The 24,566-nt window shown below is 38.3% G+C and overlaps 1 protein-coding gene across 1 annotated transcript; it reads left to right on the top strand.

The window, feature by feature from the left end:
• Positions 1 to 18,619: 18,619 nt before the first annotated feature.
• On the top strand, positions 18,620 to 24,245 carry LOC4346617 (zinc finger protein WIP2). The gene is made up of 2 exons (XM_015755607.3): positions 18,620 to 19,285; positions 23,388 to 24,245. The coding sequence occupies exons 1-2, from the start codon at positions 18,773 to 18,775 to the stop codon at positions 23,793 to 23,795; spliced, it is 921 nt and encodes a 306-aa protein (XP_015611093.1). The 5' UTR covers positions 18,620 to 18,772; the 3' UTR covers positions 23,796 to 24,245.
• Positions 24,246 to 24,566: the final 321 nt, after the last annotated feature.

Genomic DNA, 24,566 nt, shown 5'->3' with positions numbered 1-24,566 from the left:
TGTACATATGGACTTTTCCAATCTCGGTTATTCGCGAGAAAATAACTTAATATTCTTTTAATAAACCTACTATTATTTAAACTTAGCCGCCTTGATGAAATTGATAGACATGCTGCTCTTAGGAACCATTGCTCAAGCATCTTGTTTCAAGCTAAGTCCGAGAGACGACAGTTTCAAAAATGAAAACAACAAATTATAAATAAAATATATTAAAATTTAAATTTTCAATTTTGTAACGGAACATTCTCCTTGTACTATTTGCAACTTTAATTAGAACATAGGGTGAATAGCCAATACGGTCCCTGAAGTTTCGCTTCGGGCTCAGTTTAGTCCTTGATGTTTCAAATCGTCCAAACAAGTCCTCCAAATTAATCATTTGGGTTAATATAGCCCTTGGACCGAAAAAAATGCCACGTGAGCATGCCAAGTCATCCTCGTATGAAGCGGTATGTATGAAATGACCATTCTACCCTTATGTACCACATAGAAAAGAAAGAAAAGAGCCAAATAGAAAAAAAAATAACAGGCCAGCCCAGGCCCAACATTGTTGCGGATGGGTGGCCAACAAAGAAATTTACACAATCAGTGCTTGGCTATAGCAGTCATAAGTGGCAATTCTAAAATGATGCTACATGTGTGAAACATTTATCTTCTTTTTTTCTTTATTTCCTATGGTATATAAGGGTAGAATGGTCATTTCATTCATACTGCTGCATGCGATGATGACTTGGCATGCTCACGTGGCAGTTTTTTAGGTCCAAGGACTATATTAACCCAAATAATTAATTTGGAGGACTTGTTTGGATGATTTGAAACCTCAAGATTTAAACTGAGCCCGAATCCACTACTAGAAAAACGATTTTTCCTAGTGTCACGCTAAAATTTTCACTGGCAACCATATGCTAAAAAGGCCAGAAAAAATGTAAAGAGGGGTGGAGGGCTATGGACTGCCAGCAAAAATCGATTTTCACTGGCGGACACGCTAAGAGGTCCGCTAGAAAAAATAACCCTATTTTTCGAGGCGGACCTCTTAAGTGTCCGCCAGCAAGAAAATAGCGTTTTCACTAGCGGTAGGTAAAGAGGACTGCTAAAAAAATTTGGTGAATAAAGACCGTGCGCCTGCACCGCCCACCATCGACTTCTCTGCCTTCTTATCTCCTCTCTCAGATCCAAAGTTGCCTTCTCCCTCTCCTCTCAATTCATGGCCCGGAGCAGCGCGGGGGAAGGGATTGCTCGGTGGCGGCACGGGGTAGCGGTGCTCGGTCGCAGCGGCGTGGGGTTGGGGGTGGCTCTGCGGCAGCGCGGGGCAGGGGGTGGCTCGGCCACAGCGGTGTGGGGGAGGGGGTGGCTCGGTAGTGGTGCGGGGTGGCGGTGCTCGGTCGCAGTGGCGCTCGAGGTGGCGGTGCTTGACAGCGGCAGCGGAGCACACCTCACGCAGAAGCAGCGGTGACAACGGCGGAAAAGGTGTGGTGGCCGGCTGCGGCATGGGATGGGGGCGATGGCGGCGCCGGGACACCTCAGCGGCAGCGACGATGACAACTCGTCTTCTCCGCCTCCTCCAAGGCAGATCTGGCATCCGTCGTCTCCACCGACGACGATGGCGACGAGGAGGAGGATCCGCTAGCGGGACTCAAGGCCGGACCGCCAGACCTGGCTTGGCGGCTGTCAAAGGAGACGGCGGCCCTCGGCAACGATGGCTCCACGTGCAGGCTCGGCGACGGCGGCCCTCGGTGGCCCTCGGTGGCTAGGGTTGCGGCCGGCTCAGCTCGACGACGACAGCGGCGGCCCGCGGCTCGGCTTGATGGATTTTGAATTTGGGACATGGATTTGGGGATTTTGATTTTAATTTTTTTTCTCCTTAAAAACATTTTCGCCGTGCAGGTCTCTTTAGGTGCTGCCAGCGAAACTGTATTTTCACTGGTGGCTTTCTTAGCTTGGCCGCTTGCAAAAATTGTTTTTGCTGGCGGCCGGATGTCCGCAAGCGAAAATTCATTATTTTCACTGGCCTTAACACTGGCGGCGATGATGGACGCCAGCAAAAACTTAATCTAGCTGCCAGGAAAAACCTGATTTGTAGTAGTGAGCGAAACTTCAGGGACCGTATTAACTATTCACCCTAAAACATATATACTAACTCATATTTCTTTCTCAACAATTTCAGTTGTGATTATGAACTCATGAGACATAGTTCAGAAGTTGATTTGCTTGATTTCATGCATCAATCTAAAATTACGTACATTTCCATGCTTAAAATTGTACGTAGTATGTGCAATTTTAGTTCATTTTAACATGGTTTTATTTTATTTCTCTCTAGGTTTTGACTATTTAATTTCATGTATTTTTCAAATCTTCATAAGTTTATTTCATATAATTGTGTATTTGTAGTATACCAGTAATAAGGAAGTGATGAGAATCATTAAATGGATTACTGAATTTTTTTTTGAAAATTTCAGGCGATTGAACTACCTCGCGTAAAACCGTCTGCATTATTGGATGCAGGTACGGTGGAATCTCTAGGTAGTAACTTGTTTAGCTAGTACCAGCTAGCAGTGACCGTACTGAAATACGTACAGGGCTGCTCCTCGAGGGTAGACATACATATTGGCAGCACGTATATATGTAGCCTTGTCACGTTGCTGTTGGATCAACGTATTTTACAATGCCTCCAAAAAATTAATTTAACCCCACATATATATATATATATATATATATATATATATATATATATATATATATATATATATATATATATATATGCGTATAGCTAGCGAACCAGTTTAACTGCTGTCAGATACAGGACAATATGTAGCTGAATATATACACATAGGCAGTGTTTAGTTCATTCAAACTTCCAAAAATTCCATCACATCAAATGTTTGGACGCATGTATAAAGCATTAAATGTGGACGAAAAAAATAATTACACAGTTTGCATGTAAATTGCGAGACGAATCTTTTGATCCTAATTACGCCATGATTTGACAATGTGATGCTATAGTAAATATTTGCTAATGATAAATTAATTAGGCTTAATAAATTCGTCTCGCAGTTTACAGGCAAAATCTGTAATTTGTTTTGTTATTAGTCTATGTTTAATACTTCAAATGTGTGTCTGTATACTTCAAAAATAATTTGGCACACAAAATAAACACGGTCATGTATATATACGCCCACATATATACATACGTACACTGTAGTTGCAGAAAGGCTGTGCATGCATCACGGGTATGCAGGTTGAATATATATGCACAACAATATATGCATGTTAAGAGGATAACGGAATATAACGTACTACACAACCCGAGGATTTACTGATCGTCGTCAGTTAGTCAGCATATATAGTGAAGTAAAAGCTAGCTCTATATGTGTGTCCTTCCCTAGCTACTCAGTTTTATTTCAGATTCGGATTTGTGCAGCGGTTAAATTAAAAAAAATGAAGTCATAAAATGACAAAAATCCGACATGTACATATATAATTAAAAGTACAATAAAGGAGAACGGGTAAAAAACCTAAGGGTAAATTTGAGAGGACTGTTTTCAAGACTTATCAATTTAATTTGCTTCGATTTTAGCCGTTTATTTGAGATAGAACTACAACAATAGTATACAATTTGATCTGATTGCTGATATTTTGTTTGTTCGACAAGTTTGAATCCATTCGTCATTCCGGATGCAATTCGTATGCTAGCATAACTTAGGGTATATGTCATCCACTTATCTCTACTACTTTAAAAATATAAAAATATAGTCGTCCTTCTTGCATCCTCTTCTCACCATGTGCGGAGGTCGCGCCATTACTTTCTCCTCAATCCACCCACATAGTATAGATAATCCCTAATTATATGGGATTGCCCGTTGCAAAGCACGAATATACATACATACACATATATATATATATATATATATATATATATATATATATATATATATATATATATATATATATATATATATATATATATATATATATATATATTATTTGGGGTAAAGTTGTAGTTCTACGATGAAATGTTTTGTTGCTAGTATTGAAGCAAAATGGCAGTTTTGACCAAACAATTATAGTTTTGATCGTGAAATTTACTCTTAATTAATAATCTATTAGAGTGAGGATAGTAGTGGGGCCTATATATAGCAGGCTATGCATGCTTACACAGCAACTGATCAGTTCATCAAAATAATGGTCCTTTCTCTGGTTCTCCTAAGCATGGTTGGACGAATATTAACTGTCCATGCAGATCAGCTCCGAATTAAAATTAATGGAGCCCCGACAAAAGGTAAAAAACAACTTGGATGTGGGCACATATCCTGCAGAGAGGAAACATTCCTCTCCTCTTATTGAGTGCAGAAGCCATGGATCCAGCAGTGTCGCATGCATAGCAAATTCATGGCAAAGCTGCACCAGCTCCCAAAACAGATGGAATATTTCACCCAGATCGATATATATGCATGCGCAGGCTGTGCCTGCCTGCCTGCTGATCGACAGGCAAATGCAAGAATCTGATCGAGGGAAAAAGCCGTAGCATGCAGCAGGCACGATAGTAGTTAATTACTTGCTCGGTCCCAAAATAACTTAACCTAGTATAACGAATCTAGATATATAAACACGTGAGTCACATCTCATTCTATGTTAAGTTATGTTGAAACGGATGGAATATCTGTGAGGAAGACTTGCACAGTGAAGTGGCATATATATTATGTGTACAGTGTCTAGTCCTCTATTCTCACTGTGTGGCCAGATCATCATGCGTGAATGCATGCACAAAACTCGTGATCAGCTGGCTAGCGAGTATCAAGATCATCCAAAAGCATCTTGACTTATGCATGGATGTGGTTTTCAATGGGGAACAGTTGAGTATGTTTGCAGCAAGCTACTAGTAAACTCAACTTCAAAAAGGCATATAATTTCTTACAACACTGGAGATGAATGTGATCTCCATAACTTATATTCCAGTCTATGTACCTTTACAAATCACAAATCCATTAGATCAACATCAACATTACTTGACCGTAAAATGACTCATTTTTTCCAATTGCACCCTTTCTCCCTCTCTGATATCTCATTGATCTAAGCTGTGTTTAGTTCACGTCAAAATTAGAAGTTTGGTTGAAATTGGAACGATGTGACGAAAAAGTTGAAAGTTTAATTATGTGTATAGGAAAGTTTTGATGTGATGGAAAAGTTGAAAGTTTGAAGAAATATTTTGGAACTAAACATGGCGCTACATGTCTTTCTCGCGCGCTTTCTTATATCTCATTGATATACCTGTCTTTTCCCACTCTCTTATATATCTATCTCTTTTTGTCTCGTCTCCAAATGGAGCAATACAAGCAAACTGTCGGATCTAGGATTTGTAGGATGCATATTTGGAATTCTAAAGTAGCTTGCCCAGATATAACGATATTGATATCGATTGATTTGTCAAAAGTACAATGCCCCAGTTTCATATATACATCATTTTACTATGACTAGCTTGTGCATATATTCGAGAAAATAGATACTCCCTCCATTTCAGGTTATAAGATGTTTTGACTTTTGTCAAAGTCAAACTATTTCAAATTTGACCAAGTTTATAGAATTTTCGACCCAAGATAAATTATTATAAAAATATATTTAATTACTAATTTAATAAAACTAATTTGGTAATGTAAATATTACTATATTTGTCTATAAATTTAGTTAAACTTGAAGTAATTTGACTTTGACCAAAGTCAAAATATCTTATAACTTAAAACGGAGGGAGTAGAATTTTACATTTTTTTTATAATCGGCATCAATCATTGGCAGGGAATGATTTACTGACCCTGTTGATTTAAGTAAGAGTGAAGAGTAAGAATTCAGAATTTCGGGAGATTGCATAGCATAAGTTTGCAGCTTTTTATGTAGCAAAGAATAGTTGACATCAATTATTACCTACAAATCACAAAGGAACTACTGGCATATTGAATATAACTTTGTCCTAACAGGATAGTTGACATCAATTATTACACAGCAAAAAACAACAGGTTGGGTTCAAGTTCTATTGTTAATTATAAACATAGGAAATAGATGTATATATAACCTGCAGAGATAACTAGGTATTCATTAACTAATTGATCATTAATTGCCAAAGCCAATAATCAAATTAGCATGAATTGCAACAGAAAGGGAGGGATAAGCGACGAGAGACAATGTTGTTATTGCTCTTGTGGGTTAAGGGCTACTGGAACACTACTACAGAAACAATTTTTCTGGGCGAGACCCCTTTTAGTTATAGATGGAGTGTAACTGGTTGCGTCTGTAAAAATCGACCGGTATTTTTGCATACTGCTCCTTAAGAGGCCCACGTGCAAAAGTCGATTTTCGCATGCTCAACCGCATGCAGAAATAGGATCCAATCGTTTGAAAAATGCTTTATGTACTAGTGGAAGGGGGTGGAATTGAATTGTTAGGATATATATATATATCACAAATCTAGCTAGATTATTGTGGTACATATGTATTATGGGAAACATATACTGGGTTACTGTCCAAAGTTCATGGATATTCACCTGAAAACCCATGAATTACATTGGATCCACCCGACTATTGAGTTTGAGCTCTTCAATACCCAAGTCAACAGCTCGGTCTTCTTCTACTTCACCTCCCTATGTGTAGGTGGTTGTGCATGCCTAGCTCCCAAAGGTGTGTTGGTTCATGCCAAAGAACCGAAATCTGGTCAAAACCGAGTGGGCCAAGGTGGAGTCCACGGTTTCTTCCTGATCACCAGCAAGCAGAGCTAAAGGGGGTTATAGCAAAGGAAGGGGCATGAGATCAGTAGTGGGAATGGAGAAATATTGGTGGAAAAATTAAAGTTAGCTTTGCTAGATACTCCCTCCGTCTCAAAAAAAAAAGACAAACCCTGGGTTTCCGTGTCCAACGTTTGACCGTCCGTCTTATTTAAAAAAATTATGAAAAAAATTAAAAAGACAAGTCTCACGCATAAAGTATTAATCATGTTTTATCATCTAACAACAATGAAAATACTAATTATAAAAAAAATTTCATATAAGACGGATAGTCAAAGTTGGACACGGAAATCTAGGGTTTGTCTTTTTTTTTGGGACGGAAGGAGTAGATGGTTTGAATAAAGGACAACGGTATATATGATCACCGTCTTTTCTTATAAAAATTATAATGCTAGCTAGTAAAAATAGCATGTCTTCGAATTAAAATGGAAAATTAGATGAGATTAATTCGTGGCCAGTAAAAAAATTAAGAAATCTAATGCACATATACATAATATCCTACCAGAAAAAAAATAAGTGTACAAGTACCCTCTAGTGGCCCGAAAACTCGCTCAATATAATATACATGCGTATATATATATAGCCCACAAAATAATTGATGATCCCTCATTGTCTACGCGACGATCGATCATTTGATATTCCCCTGAAGATGACCTAGGCATTGGTAGATCCATGAGTTTTTTACATAGAACAAATTAACCTACAAAACAAATTTCAGTGGGGTCCAACACATGCCGAATGTTTGTGGATTTATGTGGAATTGTTAGCACGAATGTATTGATATATACGCATGGTTTTTTTTTTTTTTGAAAGTTTGTGGGTTCAATTAATTGATTACTGCCGGTTAAACTACAGAATCCCTGTATGGTGGATGGTTACATTTCAATGAGGTTTAATTTAAGAAATTAAGATGGTCATGTGTGGAGGCATGTGTGGCAGAAATTATTTATCACTGAACGCATTGATCTTTGCACTACATGATGATCCATTTTTACCTACGAACCGAAATTGGGCAAAAGGTATGTTCAGCAACTCAAAGACTATTGGGAAAGCCTTTGCCGATAGATAATTGATATCCACAAAAAATGGGTTTGCCTACATATGATTTGCTGCATAACCTGACCTTTTTAATTGCCTTCTAGATATTGGCAACCTGGGTCCACTACTACACAAAGGACCTACAGAACCAGCTCATCACTGATGGTAGATATTACTATTGTAGGCTAGACTGTACAAACCAGTACGTGGTGCCAACGGCTCAAGGCGTGAATCGGCAGTGATGCCCAAACCATTGTGAACGGGCAGTGATCGGATATTACATCATATTATACTATCCCAAGCCCGCCGTTGGTTCAAAAGGCAACAGCAATGCTGGTTATCAACAAGCAGTGAACCCCTAATAGTGATGGAATAGCTAGCTAGCTAGAGACGGATCGGAATGAATCGCGGTACGGTTTGGGCTAATTTAGTCTTATCCTTCATGTGACAATTTCCATAATAGTGAGGCGCATCTTTGCAAAACTGCTTGACCCTACATTGAGTTTCAATTTTATATATATGTAAATATAACGGATGGCACTATTGTTATATTCCGCAGATTCTTGGTTGTAATAAAATTGGATTATTGGGTTGTAAAATGTCTCTTAGTTCGAATCTTCTATCTTTGTCATTATCTCTCCTAATATGATCATCATCCAAATAGTTTGATTGTAGAGGACCACCACAATCGATCGATCACCGTCCGTTTAGCGCCAATATATGCGCATCGATCTCTCTCTGTCTCTGTCTCTCTCTCGATCATATTTTGGAAACTAGTTGGGCAACCTAGGTAGATAACAAGAATGGGCTGTAGCTAGCTAGCACTGTGGGGGTGCCCCCAGCAAAGAACAATATCAGGACTTGTTGACCCCTTATAGTCACATGCCTACAGGGTTTGGGAATAATAATGGAGTTAGATTTTACACTGCATATGTGCATGCAGCTGCTATACCTAATGCTGTAGCGAAACAAATGCGCCAATATTGTGCTGATGATATTATTCTGGCTCTTCAGGAACTCGTTTGTTGGCTGGTTGCGACGAGATAAATAGTCGTTGCAGATGGAATGAACCCCCAGCTAGATCCTTATGCAATCACATGCAAACAGGTAGTAGTGTTACAATATAGCATCATGTATCTAGTCATTGCAATTGGTCAGCTACAGATCGATTACATGGCAGTATGATCATATGCATGCTGGGCATTGTGTGGCATCCTGTTATTTTCAGGTCTGCTGTGTGCATGCAATATGCCCCCATATGCTTGCTGCATGGATTCCTTGGATATTACACATGTATGATTTCCTTCTGGCCTATGCTTGAGCTGGAGATGTCGCCTCAGCTCATCGAATTAAATTAATAACAAGACCAGAAATATGCCACACGCTACCTATATAGTTACTGCAGGGATGAGCAATATATATATCGAAGGTTTATATATATACTCCCTCTGCCCTATAATATAAGAGATTTTGAGTTGTTGTTTGTATTGTTTAACCGCTCGTCTTATTCAAAAAATTTGTGTAAATATAAAAAACAAAAAGTTGTGCTTGAAGTACTTTGGATAATAAAGTAAGTCAAAAAAATAATAATAATTCCAATTTTTTTTAATAAGACGAGTGGTCAAACAGTGCAAGCAAAAACTCAAAATCCCTTATATTATGGGATGGAGAGAGTACATGACAAATATGGTGGCAATATATGTAGTACCTATTTTGGATGAAACCATGCATATTAAATAAATACTCCTCTGCATATTAATGTAGGCTGGCCTATACCTTGGTTTATATTGCAGTTGGGAGAATCAAACTATTTAAGAAGATGAGATTTTTTTTTGTGAGGAACTGTATGAGAAAATTGATCAGTTAGCTGGCTAGGTAACCTTTGAAAAGCTGTTCCAAAGCTGTTGTTCAACCGTTCCAAAAAAAGGTTGTTTCGAGAGAATCAGATATATGGCAATTACCTTCATCAGTGACAGTACAGATGACTTCTCATTCATAGTTATGGAGTTTTTTTTTTTTTGCTGTCAAAGAAAAATCCATTGCTAACTAAGCATGAAATTATATATTCAGTGATTAGAGTTAAATAGATGTTCAAAGTAAATAATAGCATTGGCTCACAAAGTTTTTTTTATGTCTGATAACATATATTGCAGCAATTAATGTGCTGCCACGTACACACTTTGATTAATTGCTGTACATATATTTTCACCTGGCCATAATCGCTTATTATTAAGTACGTACGTAACATATATACACATCATCTACTGGTGGGCCGACACGTCACTTACGGTGGGCCCTGCGCGTTGCGTGCTCATTTGGGTTTTCATTGTGTTGTGGTCACACCTACAATAATCACCCATGAACAGGACTCTTTCAGCTCTTCGATCTGATCATTGTGCTAGTAGAATTGGACTTCCGTGAATTTAGGTCATACAAATCAATTAATGATTGAGTACTCACAACGCAAGCATTATTCCTCACAGTGATATTAATTCTAGTGTATGCAAATGTGAATAACACGGATACTCCAGCTAGCTATCAACAGGGGTTGTCAACCAGCCGAGCTCGAGAGCTAACTCGCCTGCTCGAGCTCAATACAAGCTCGAGACAAGCATGAATAACCTTTGAGCTTCAAGGTTCAAGCTCGATCAAGCTCAAACTCGATTAATAAGCTTGGTTATAAAGCTTGGTTATAAGTAGTACAGCGTATATTTGAGGATAATTTTTAAGAAAATAACTAATTTGATTATTATCATATTAATGAAAGAGGAAAAAACTAAGCTAAATATATGATGCCAATACAAGATACTTCACTATTTATTTAGATACATACAAATGGCATATTTAATATACTAATTTGTTAAACAAACAACAAAAATCATATATTATTAAGCTTGTTAGGAGCTCGAGCTTGGCTCGATAAAGCTCGTGAGCTTTGACACAGGTATGGGCTCGGCTCGACAAAGCTCATGAGCTTTGACGCTAGCACGGCTCGGCTCATCAGGAGCTTGAGCCAAGCTCAAATTGGCCTAGGACGAGTCGAGCTCGAGCAGCTTGCGAGTCTCAAGCTTTTGTTTTATTGCTAGCTATCTAGCTATCAACATCTTTTTTGCTTCTTATGTGAGCTACTACCTCATTTTTTAGCTCGTTTTCTAAACTGCTAAAATATTATGTTTGGCGTAAAAGTATTTTAAAAATATATTAATGTATTTTAAAACTTTAAAATAATAAATACTTATAACTAATAATATGCTAATGACACGTCTCATTTCGCGAGCCGCAAAGTAGCTCAACCCAAATATTCCTTCCATCTCAGCCAGCCTATACTATTAATTATACTATTAATTAGAAGTATTTGATAATGGCTTATTTAGATTTATGTTGAAAGTATTTTTAAAGACAAAGTACATTTTACTTTCCTGAACTATTTTGCCGAAACACTTAACCCCAAAACAACTTTTCATTTCATACCCGAACTATTGAGAACAGTTCACCTTACGACCTAGCATTATTTTCTTTTTTTTCTATGTATAAGTTGTATTTTGCACTAAAATTTGATAAAATTGATAGATGCATTATAACATACCTCTGAACATTTTTTTTACATAGGTTGAAAGCACTAAGACTGATTTAAATACTAAGCTTTAAATTTAAATTAAGTCACGAAAAAAATTTAAAAAGTTTTTGGAATTTTGATAATGATGCTATTTATGTCTATAAAAAATTTCTGCCTAGTATACAACTCGTATAAAGAGATATAAAGAAGAGAAATGCCATTAAGCAAAGTAGATCATTTTTAATATTAAAGAGTATAAAATAAGCCAAAAATAGCTTAAAAAGTTAAGTGATATGATGAAATAGTTTGGGAAGTAAAACATATTTTTTTTTCATTTTTTAAATGGTAGTTTTAATTCAATTGTTGCTATAAATATAAATGAATATTTATTACCAAAAGTTGCATTATGAAAAAATTGAACCATTTATTTTATGAGCTAATGGGAGGATAATTTGTCATGGAGAATTTCCCAGCAATATATAGGGCGGGATGCTCTTAAGCATGCACCAGATCGATCACACATTGTGTTTCGATATAATTAAGTATGTGAAGCACCTTTCATTGTCTCCGTGCCCTTACGTTGTGGAGGTATCATCAACAGTTCTTGTGAAAGGTGATGATTGGAAAAGTCAAGCTGTATACACTGGACATCAGTGCTCTCTCTAGCCAGCTTGTGTACTCGTGGATGGAACAGATGCGTGCATAGTTAGACCATACCGGCCGCTAGCTTGTCGATATAAAGATGAAATTTGGAACCTGAAGTTTGTATGTTTGTGTGTAAACAAGAAAAAAGGTGTAGTAAATAGGGAAAATGTCTAAAAGTTATGCCAAAACTTTAAAATCGTACATTGCTCACCGGCCCTAAACTTTCTATACATATGCAGTTCACTAATTAATGTGCGACACCCTTGATGCTTACTATACTCTGTTCCAAAAATATATAAATCTTAACTACAAAGTTGGACACGCATATGTCCAGGTTAGTTATGATTTGATTTTTTTTTTGAACGGAGGGTACATGGCAGCCCACCAATATATCAGGAAATACATCTTTCGTGCATGTCATTCACTCATTTGATCCTTTCTTCATCTTCCCTATATCTCCATCCTATTCAATTTCTGCTCTAAATTGCTCTATCATCCATTCCTCTCTAGCACAATGATCTCAAGAAGGGTGGCAGCCCAACAGTGGTGATATGTTGTCAAGACCGTGATCTAGGCATGGTGTGGTGTGACCCTGGCCTCTGCATGTCTATAAAATATCATCTTCGAAGACACACCCACTTTATTTATACAAGTGGTCCATAAGAAGTCGTGCCTATGAAAATACACTAAAGGGTTGTCGGCTACGGACCGACTATGGAAACCAATTTTTATAGGCAATCATCTTAAGATTACCATCAATAAAAGTAAAGTATTTTTGCTAGTAACCTCTCAAGGGACCACCTGAACAAATCTTTATTTTTACACAAGCAAACCACTAGGACCTCTGTGAAAATAGGAGAGTTTTCATACATTGGTTCTCTTTGGGGTCTCTGCTGGTAAAAATAACAATTTGCACACAAGCGGTCCACTACTACAAAAACCTTTATAGAGACCGGCCATATAGGTGCTAGTTTGTCAAAAACAGGCACCTATAAGACGTTTCCCGCCAACCATTTCAAGAACCGGCACCTACAAAATCTTATAGGTGTCGGTTCGTTGAGAAAAGTACATTGGTGCTGGTTTTTAAGTAAAACCGATACCAATGACCCTAACGCCAAAAGTCCAAAAATTGTATAGGTGTCGGTTCATATACTTCGCCATCACAGTAGGTTGCGATTTGGGAGGCCTTTTTCTTGCTCATCCAGGGGGGAGGTTTTGCCCAAAAATTGCAAAAAACATCAAGAGATCTATGTGTTTGCATGTTTAAAGGTTAGTTTATCTTGATTCTCTATGTAATTTTTGTTCATTTGTGTGATTCTCGATGTAATTGTTCCTCAAAAACATCTAGAGAGATCTATAATGTAGAAGGTAGTGCACTATATTTTGTCAAGTTATTTTTGCAATTTCTCTTGTTGAATTGGACCAATATTTTGCATCTTAATTTGTTTTGAGATGGTGATTTGAGAAAGTATGATAACTTATTAATTTTGGAGTACTTTATACATTAATCATCTATGAGTAATTTACCTATTATTAATATATATTAGAATTTTAATACATATATAGAATGTTAATTTTCAATTTGAGTAATGTAGAGAGTATTAAATCATCGAGTATTCTAGATATTACGAATTTGATTGATATATGTATCTTAGCGGTTAATTTAAGAATTTTCATAGAACCGATGGATGAAGGAGGGATGAACATTGCACTGCGCGGTATCTTGGAGTATGCCATTGGAGTAACAAACTTCGTGATCGTGGTGACGAGTTCCAAATCGTTGAGCACGATGGAACACTTGCATTGTCCATGCCTTGATTGTAGGAACGAGAGAGATTTTTTTGCAAAACGAGTTCACGAGCATCTCCTAATGAGGGGTTTTATGCCTAATTACAAATGTCAGGACAATCATGGTGAAGATGAGAATCCGGATTTAATGGACGGAGATAATGTGGAGTTGCCTGCTGACGGAGGTGGATATGAAAATGGCGAATCAGATGGTTTGAATCAGATGTTGCACGATTGGGTGACAGCCTACGACGATGACATGCAATACGAGAAATTCAAGGTCATGGTGGAGGACTTAAAAACCTTGCTTTATCCAAGATGCAACAAGGAGCACACCGAGTTAAATGTTGTCCTCTCGTTGCTACAAATGAAATCAACAAACAATTGGAGTGATAAGAGCTTCTACAGTTGATCGGAGACCTCCTTCCAACGGGACATGTACTGCTACCAAGCGAAGAAGGTTGTTTGCCCACTCAAATTGGGAGTGCAGAAAATTCACGCATGTCGAAATGGTTGTATCCTATATCGAGGTGATATGCAGATTTGGATACGTGTCCAGTTTACGAAGCACTGTTGTATAAGGGTGGAGATAACGATGATGATGACAGTGGTGGTCCCGTACTGAAGACGAGGAAAGTGCTCGTTATGGTTGCGTGGTATTTTTCCTATAATCCCTCGGATTGAACGCATGTACGCAAACCAAAAGCATGCAAAGATGATGCGTTGGCACCACAAAGAGCGTAAGAATGATGGGATGATAAGGCACCCTGCTCATGGATCTCAATGCTGAAAGATATATAGAAAGTATAAAAAGCAGATGGGGCTCCGTGGCGGTGGGGCTCGGCTGGGCACCAAAAGGGATAGGCGCCTCGTCCAAATATGGTGGCGGTGGAAATCAGGAGCTCCGAATTTGGTGATTGTGGTCTTCGAGCCTCAACGACTGCGGCCCCATGGTGGTGATGAAGGGAAGGGACACCTCATCTAGATCGAGTGCATCCGGGCACCAAAAGCTTTGGATTCAGCGATGACAAGCCTCAGTGGCTACGGCCTATGGCTCAGTGAAGACAACGGCAACAGTAGTTGTGACGGCTCAGCGATGAGAGCGGTGGCTTGGCACTCCTACTAGCTAGAATCAATGAAGGGGGAGGATGATGGTTCAGTGATGAGGGCAGTGGCTCGGCACTCTTGCTAGCTAGAATCAATGAATGGGGAGGAAGATGGCTATGCTACACGACAGCAAATGTCACCTCTCAATGCATGATGATGGCGGCTCGCACAACGGGTTGAGCCCGACCTGATGGCAGCGAGCAACTGTGCCCAACTCGATGGAGACAGCTCCGGTGCTAGCCGTGCTCCCACACACGGCACCCCCTACTTGGTTGCCTACCTTAAACTCTAGGTAAGCAGATCCCGGTGCTAGCCTTCTTGACGATAGTGATGTCGTGTCATCTATAAATTAGGAGCGGGAGATCTATAATTTGTGATATGTGATGGACTTTATTTGAATATGTTAATGGATTTTGATATGTGTAAATGGACTTTGCTTTGTGAGATCTATGACATATTGTTGGCTTGTTGCTGTGAGTGGCGGAAACAGAGGTAGGGTAGCTAGGGTTGTTGCCCTACTCCTAAGCCAAAATATCCATTAAAATTTACATTTTAAAACCTCAAAACATGATAGATGTCAGGGTTATGGATACCACATACCTAATAGTAGTTGACTAAATCTCGGCAGGACCCACCACATACCATGTCCTATACGGAAACAACCTGCGGATATAGGAGGAGTTCCGGATAAGGAAAGACAACCAGAGTTCTACATGGAAACGACAAAGACTACCCGGATTATATCCATATTGGTTTCCTTAGTTCTACTTGGACAAGGGGACACCTATGGGTATAAATACAAGGCCCCCTAGGAGGAGAGGGGACAAACCCACCATAGAAGAGATGGAACAACAGAAGCCACAACATACAAGCCAACATACGCCAAGACAAGACGCCGGATATCGACTTCAGGGATAAGCACGGCTAGTCCCCTACGGTGTTTCCAGATACTGTCAGGAGAGATGAAAGCGCTATCTCTGATCTCGCCGGGCACGAACTCGAGGAGGAAGACTACCCTGTTGTCGACTACGAGTCAGAACTTCAGACCGCCATGTCAACAACAGTTAGATAGACTACCCCAATTATTGTACTGGTGTGATTACGGTGAATAAGAGCAATACCGGCTTCGACCAACAGGATGTAGGGTTATTACCTGACAATTCAGGGGCCCGAACCTGTATAAAAATCCTCGCCTCCGTCTTTTTTACCTCAGTCTAGCATATATCCTAGTACCAACGATCCCATACTATGCAAATACCGGAATCGCGACATCAAACGTCGACAATAGATAAAGGTAAATAATGTAAATTATACTAGTTGAGCACTAGGCTTGAAAAAATTTTAGCTACGCCACTGCCTATGACCTGCTATTGCTGCTCGTGAACTGTAGTAGCAACTAGGAGGGTGGCGGGAGGGGGGGTTCATTTTCTTTAGCCTGAAAACCATTTGCCCAAGTGGTCCTCTTAACATGAATTCGCCTTTGAAACCAATTTTTGTAGGCAGAATAACGGCCGGTTATGAAAATCTCGATTTCCACGGTAGTTTGTGTAGAGGTAGGCCTTAATACCACCGCGCCACAAATGGGTTTTGCTCACCGGAGTAATATCTTTCGTAGTAGTGATGCTCGGTCAGCATGAACCATCCGGCGGCCCATTCCTTTTTGCACTCTATCAGCCTCACCCATAGTTGCCCAGTCACCATCAGCGATGGCCTAAAATCAAGCATTGGAGGACGGGGGACGGAGTCAAGGGAGGAATTAAAAAAAGGAGGGTATGTATGAATGATATGTGGTTTGCACCACTTAATAATTTTTTAAAAGTTTGCTCCTATACCTAATTTAAAACCTCAATTTGGGTTCCACTATAGATGGGGTGGAATGGCATAGAAAGTTTAGCGGGTGGAGTATCTGTTTCTGAAGTTTATAACCTTATGCACCCTCTAAATTGGACGATTGCTATAAGAATTTTTAGAGGATTTAATTTCCTAAGAAAATTTTTCCATGGAACCCTTTGATTAATAAAAAAGATAGGAATTTTTTTTCATAGGATTGCATTCATATGAGTCAATTTCATAGAAAAATACACAAAAGATCCAACCTCTTAGAAACTATCATTTGTTCCGTTTGTTTTCTGTGTTCCTGTGATGGTATCAAAGGAAGGGATCCTCCTCGTCTCTGATCTGTATTTTTCATTCGTGCATAATTAGAGAAACATGTCATTTCGATTCCTACAATTTCTTTTTCTTATTTCTTTATTTTTTTTTATTTGTTGTCGTTTTGAAGGTGTCAAAATTTTCCTTTTAATTTTAATAATATTTATTATCGTTAAGTAAGGTCACGTGTGCAACAAAACTATTGTGTCCTTCTGCAACCTGATGGTCAGACATTGCCATTTTATGTATTGATTATATGTTGTCTTCCTATCTTTATGAGCTACAGTCAATGTTTTACCTTTATCTATACATCCCTTTTGCACCTGGGTCGATCATAATGTATGCAGAAACAAAGGAATTAATTGATTTAGATCTGTCCATCGATCACTCTAACTGCATTATACGCCTCCCTCTCTCTCTCCAGCCCCACCTCACAGTCCCACAGAACCACATACATCATCATATATATAATGTATACATATGCACCTTACTGTAGTGGATAGGTTTATACCCATTAACTGTCATATATAGATTATCAATCATATATCAAGTAGTTTAATACACGAAGATAGCATTGTAAGATTTTTCTTTGTGCTACTTTTATTTTCCTGATAATTGTTGCATTTAGTGTAATTAAGATTCATTTGGAAGCATCTCTCTAATTCTTCTGCGAACTTCTTAATTATTAGGCTTTCTCTATATGTCGTTTTGTGTGAAATTTTTGCACACCTAAATATTCTAAGGATGTACCTTAAAAAAGTTTCGACAGGACATTAATACTTGGCATTATATGTATTATAAGTTCATAGTCCTGAAATATAGAATCACAAAAAAAATCAAAATAATTAATGTCATGTTTTCAACAAATAAAATCAACGAGTGCTTCCCTAAGAATATTGACAAGAACCTTGTCCCCTGAAATTAACATAGAAATTAATACTTCCTTCATCCAAAAATATAGGATAACCATTTTTTTATATTTTACAATATAAGACATGCTATCCATGCATGCATATAATTAACTAGTACTACTCTCTCTCTCTCTCTCCTCTTTAATTCATTTTTTTAAAAAAAATCTTTTACCTACAAAATCTCTAATCTTATTGGGTGCATGCATTGTATTCATTAGCCGAAGTGATCTAAATGAAGATGTGATAATAATTCTTGCTTGATCTTTACGATAGTGGTAATTGTGCATTATATTTTGGGATGTAGAGAGTAGTATATAACACTCACAAGAATATAGAATATATTAATTATCGCTTCATTGCATGCATTCAGAATACACCATATATATAAACGTGTATGTATATACCATGCATGGACACATTAGCTTGTAAGAACATTATTGTAGTAAAAACACAAGATTATTTTTCCTTTAATTTGTTGAATAATGATATATTTTGATCAATGGAAGGGATAACCTGGAATTAATGGGAGAAGAAAACCCAAGCCACTTGCACAGAATTGCATGAGAGCCCTGGACACAAATGAGATGACACTGCTACATGGCCTGCAGGGTTATACATGAGCCTGGTGCAAGTCTATGTGCAGTGAGAAAGCCACAACCACATCAACCACTGAGGCATATACTTGTTGTCACGGGTCACATGATGAAACATCCACACATCTCTCTCTCTCTCTAGCTCTACTTTCTTCTCTCTATAATACATATCCCCTTGCTGCACTGCTCCACTCCAGCAAGTAATCTCTCCAAGCTGCCATGGCTAATCCAAGCAAAGATCACATCTTCCCCAACCAAAGAAGCCTAATCTCTCAATCCTCCTCTCCCCACAATTCCCTTCCTAAAAAGGAGGAAATCCCTCTTCTCAGCCTCCTCCCTTCAATCCATGATCACAACAAGATCCATGGCTGTTATAAGCAAGAGAAGGAAGAGGAGGTCATGGAGGATGTGGACATATCACTCCAAATTGGCCTGCCTTCTCCTGATCCTAACAGCTCGGTCATCGATTTCGCGAAGAGCAATCCTCTCGGCGCGACCGCGACGACATCACAAGAGCTTGATGGTGATGATGATGATGATCACAAGGTGGAGGTGGAGAGGGAGGAGGAAGAAGAAGCAGCTAGTGATGACCTCTGCTTGGACTACTTCTCTATGGGAAAGCTCACCAAGGGCAAGTATTGGATCCCTACCCCAACCCAGATCCTCATTGGTCCTACACACTTTGCCTGCCCTGTTTGCTGCAAGACCTTCAGCAGATACAACAACCTGCAGGTTTGATCACGAACAAGCTTACATATATAAGACCAGTTAATTCATGTGTCTGTTGATTTCTCTCATGCTGCATGCATGCTCTACATGGCAAAGTAGCTCATCTCCTTCTCTTCTTTAGTAGAGGATGAAAAATAGAATCGAGGATTCATCAGTCTAATAGTATATGTTTAACCATATACCAATTAAAGGCAAGTACGTAGTCGTCGAGGGAAGTCGTATATAGCATGATATGGTGATCACAGTAAGATAGAACTTGCAAGTATCATGAGGGATAAGTAGGGGAATCTAGCTTGATCATGCAGTGTGTGTGTGTGTGTGCGCAAAGGGGGGGGGGGCCATGCATGTAGGAAGACAGGAGGGGATGGGGGGCCATAGGATCATATATGAGAAGAGATGATGAGATGAAGAGCTTGAGGGGTATAGGATCATATGCATGATCAGTAGTTTCTGTGATTTAGCAGCTAGGTTGGTTAATTTGTACTTGCTTTAATTTGTTAGCTCCCTCATTTTGGCCTAGCATAGCTCTACTAGTACAAATGTGTTGTGTGCTTCCTAGCTCCCATCACGGCCTTTCTGTTTGTTTCATGTATGTTTTGGCATGTTATGTGTGTGTGCGCATTGGTGTGATCCAGGCTAGAGATCAAGAGACAGAGAGGGACCAAATTCTCTCTCTCTCTCTCTCTCTCTCTCGTGCTAGTTTGAGCTATACTCCTAGTATATGGATCAATTTGTGGCATCTGCACAAGTACTAGTAGCTAGCTCCTAGAGAAAAAACACGCCTTGTCGTTATGTCTGCATTTTATTTTTAACAATGACCAAGCTAAGTACGCTATTTATTAACAGATCTATTAGTGTTTGCCCTATTTTGAGTGGATGCTGATGAATCCCAGAATTAATCCAAGAAGAATATACAGATTTACAGATCTTACGTTCAAATTAAAAGACTGATCACCACATTATTGAGATCTCTCTCTCTCTCTCTCTCTCATAAAATGGACGTGGTTAATTTATTTTATATTCTTAATATTGATTTGGATTTTTTTCCCGGATTATCTGACAATCCAAATTTGTTGAAAACTTGAGATGCCATATGCATCTATGTATGTTGTTCCTTGAAATAATTCAACTCCTTGCATGCAAGCATGCTTGTTCACATATATAATATAAGGGAAAATAATCACCATTTATTGCCGGCCGGAAAAATTCTAGTAGTCTTTGGACTGCAGCCATGCAGTACCGACATGGATCTAAGGTGGTGTTTGAATGTTTTAAAGATGAAGATGAAGATAAAGATTAAGTGTCTCACACAAATGAGATGGTAATAACGTGTGATTAATTGAGTTTTAATTATTACAAACTTAAAAATGGATTAATCTGATATTTTAGAACAACTTTCACATAGAAAGTTTTTGTACGAAACACACCGTTTATCAGTTTGAAAAGCGTGCCACGAATATTCAAAACTTTATCTACTCTTTGTAGTGGAAACGAACGGGGCCTAAGTCGCATAAAAATTGCACAATGTGAAGAAAGCTTTCAAAATAATCCTGCATGGTATGCATATTTTTTTAAATTATTTGGGTTTTTTAATTTCCTATTCAGTACACACAGATACACGTGCTCTCCTACGATTCTCTTGTTGTTGCATGAAACCTCCAAGTTCATATCTCTAGTGGATCATATATCAAAATAAGCTAATTAAGGTCGATTACCACAAGTTAGTACATATAATTTCGACCGACCAACAGTACTATGGGCGGCACCTAAGGTTTGTTTTTTCGACTATATAATGTATATATGTTTACATGAGTTTAGATGAAAATGTAAAAGATTAAAAATTATGTGATATATATTAGCCATGTGTCAGTTTTTATTTTTAATTAAGCTTCGGTACTTTGAACTAAAGCAGGAGCAACATCCTCCATGAGATATTTTCTTTTAAATTTTTTATTTTAGAAATAGAATATCCCAAAACTTATTTCTAAATCTAAAGATTTTTTATTCACACTATAGTTAGACGGCGTTGCAAAAGTTTTATCTAGTTAGATTGGCACGTGGTAAGACAACACTACCACGTCCAATGATTAATGGTGGTGTGGCAATGTTGTTTCCCCAGGCCAAGTGAGGGGCTAAAATGTTCAGATTTGAAAATAAGATTTTGGAGGGTTTTTTTTAAAAATTAACAAGGTTCAATAATAATAATAATAATGTTGTCCTTGACTACTCTTCTTCAATACGCCACATATTACGGGCGGCATATTTTCAAAATATTTGCATTTCACCTTTCCATATAAGTTCTAGCAACTGATGAGAAAAAATATTTCACGATCTCATCTAGAACCCGCACATAATTTAGCTTATTTCACTAACTCCCTCCGTTTCATAATTTAAGATTTTCTAGCATTGCCCACATACATATAGATGTTAATGAATCTAACATAGATTCATTAACATCTATATGTATGTGGGCAATGCTAGAAAGTCTTACGTTGTGAAACGGAGGAAGTACCTTTTTTTTCCTTTTTTAGCGGTAGTGAGAACTACTAATCGTGTGGTATGATTACAAAGTGGATCTCTACTTGTAATACAAAATTTTCAGTCTCTCTCGTACGTAATTAACCTCCCAAAGTACATTGCCTATAGTATATATAGTCTACTCCTATGTATTTTCCAAGAGCTAATATAATCAAGTGAGCTAGCGCGTACTTGCGTCACCTATAAGATCATCATCACGCTTAATTCGCCACTGCCTACAATTTTCCTACATATATACTTTCTTGGGAATACATATATACATCTGTATATTCAGCTAGAATTAAGAAAAGCATTATATATATGCATCATCACAATACTTTTAGCTGTACCTTCTGTTATGAAACAATGGCTGAAATTCCAATTATCTTTTGAAAAAAAGATGCATCATCATGCTACAGATATGATATCGCTCTTCCAAATAATTCAAATATGAGTAAATTTCACAAAACTACAGGTACTTTGGTCAAATTATCATAAAACTACAGATTTAAGGTGATGTATCACAGAACTACAGATTTAACAATAAATTTATCATAAAACTACAGGTTTAAGGCTAAGTATCACAAAACTACAGATTTAATAATAAAATTATCACAAAACTACAGATTTTGAGACTTAAATCCTTAGCACTAATGTTATGTTGGACTTATAATTGATCAAGTAATGTGATTAAATTGTCATTAAACCTGTAGTTTTGTGATAACTTTGTTACTAAATCTGTAGTTTTGTGATATTACATCTTAAATCTGTAGTTTTATGATAAATTTAGTGTTAAATCTGTAGTTTTGTGATACATCATGTTAAATCTGTAGTTTTGCGATAAATTGATCAAGTACCTGTAGTTTTGTGAAATTTACTCTTCAAATATATATACTGATGAAGATATATATAGATGCAGATGCATATGTGGGGACATGGGTCACAGTAAAATTAGTTTTGTTAAAACTAATATTTAATATATTTTGATAATATATTTGTTTTGTGTTAAAAATATTGTTATATTTTTCTATAAGCTTAATCAAATTTAAAAAATAAATAGAAAAAAAATCAAAATCTCTACTATTATAAAAATTGAAGATGTTTTTGCCGGTATTTTGGTACGCCATACGTAATTTAAGTCAATTTTTAAGTTCATTCGCTTTTGGAAATACAGATCCGTGTTTGAGTTTGATTTTAAGTTCGATAGTTTGCTTTTGGAAATATAAAAGGAGTTGTATGAGAAATCTCTTTAAAAAAAATTCGTATGCTAACTTGAAATGAAAGTCAGACTCCTAATTGTAGCTCATGATTTTATACAAAAAAATCCAAGTGAATTCCCGCGAATTTCATCCTAGCTTCACCCGTTGCAACGAATAACAATAATAACAATAATAAGATTAAAATAACATTCACCTGTTGTAACTTCTAATATGATAAATAGATCAGAGTAGAAAAAAAATTAAGCATATCATCGCCTCATCGTATATACTAGTAGCACTATACTTCAAAGATGCATGATATCTAGCTAGGCTCTCCAAAATATTTCAAACATATATTATACATGGATGACGATGATTATATATTGCAGATGCATATGTGGGGGCATGGGTCGCAGTACAGGAGGGGTCCGGAGTCGCTGCGGGGGACGCAGCCGGCGGCGATGCTGCGGCTGCCGTGCTTCTGCTGCGCGGCGGGGTGCCGGAACAACGTGGACCACCCGCGGGCGCGCCCCCTCAAGGACTTCCGCACGCTGCAGACCCACTACAAGCGGAAGCACTGCGCCAAGCCCTTCGCCTGCCGCAAGTGCGGCAAGCCCCTCGCCGTCCGCGGCGACTGGCGCACCCACGAGAAGAACTGCGGCCGCCGCTGGCACTGCGCCTGCGGCTCCGACTTCAAGCACAAGCGCTCCCTCAAGGACCACATCCGCGCCTTCGGCCGCGACCACCGAGAGCGCCCCCCGCCCCCGCCCCCGCACCCTCTCCTGCCGTTGCCGTAGCCGCTCCCGTTCGTTCCCCCTCCACCCGGTGATATCCGCATCGTCATATTTTTACTTTTAAACGAACCGTACAGGATTGTGCGAGTTGCCGTAGTCGTCGTTCCCGTCTGTCCGGTGATCTACATCGTCATACTTTTTTAAAAAAATGGACCGTACAAGATTGTGCGAGTTGCCGTAGCCGTTCCCATCCGCCGGTGTTCTTTGTCGTCACATTTTTTAAAAAACAAAACAAATCGTACAAGATAGTGCGAGGTTTCATTGATTAGGCTATGGATATGTGTATGTATGTTGCAATGTAAACTTGATTCGTTTAGTTTTTCTAGTTGATAATTTGTTGTATGTTTGTACGTGTCTCTTTATCTCATGCTCTTGCATGGTTATGTATATTAATTAGTACTAGCTTTGTAGCTTAAACATTTATTTGATTAATTTCTTCTTAATGTGTTATTATCTAAGACGATTACTTTTAGTATGTAGTAATAATTAGTACGTGGAGTAACTACTTACTCCGTCCCAAAATATTACTATTTAGGATGGGATAGGCCAACGAATTTAGACATTTCTATCTAGATTCGTTGGTCTGTAGGTAGCAATATTTTGGGACAGAGGTAGTAGCTAGTATATGTGCGTGTTGCTGCCTAACTCTGAATAATTGATACCAATATATGTTTTTCTCACAATAATGGAAATCTCTGTTCTTCCCCTACGTCATGTACATGTACATATCCGGCCCTTTCTACAATTCTACTAGAGTAATTCTCCTGTGTGATG

The sequence above is a fragment of the Oryza sativa genome, chromosome 9 (genome assembly GCF_034140825.1).
Source record: "Oryza sativa Japonica Group chromosome 9, ASM3414082v1".
Taxonomy (NCBI): Eukaryota; Viridiplantae; Streptophyta; class Magnoliopsida; order Poales; family Poaceae; genus Oryza; species Oryza sativa.
Note: the sequence above shows the minus strand (reverse complement) of the source record. Positions and strands in the feature narration are given on the sequence as shown.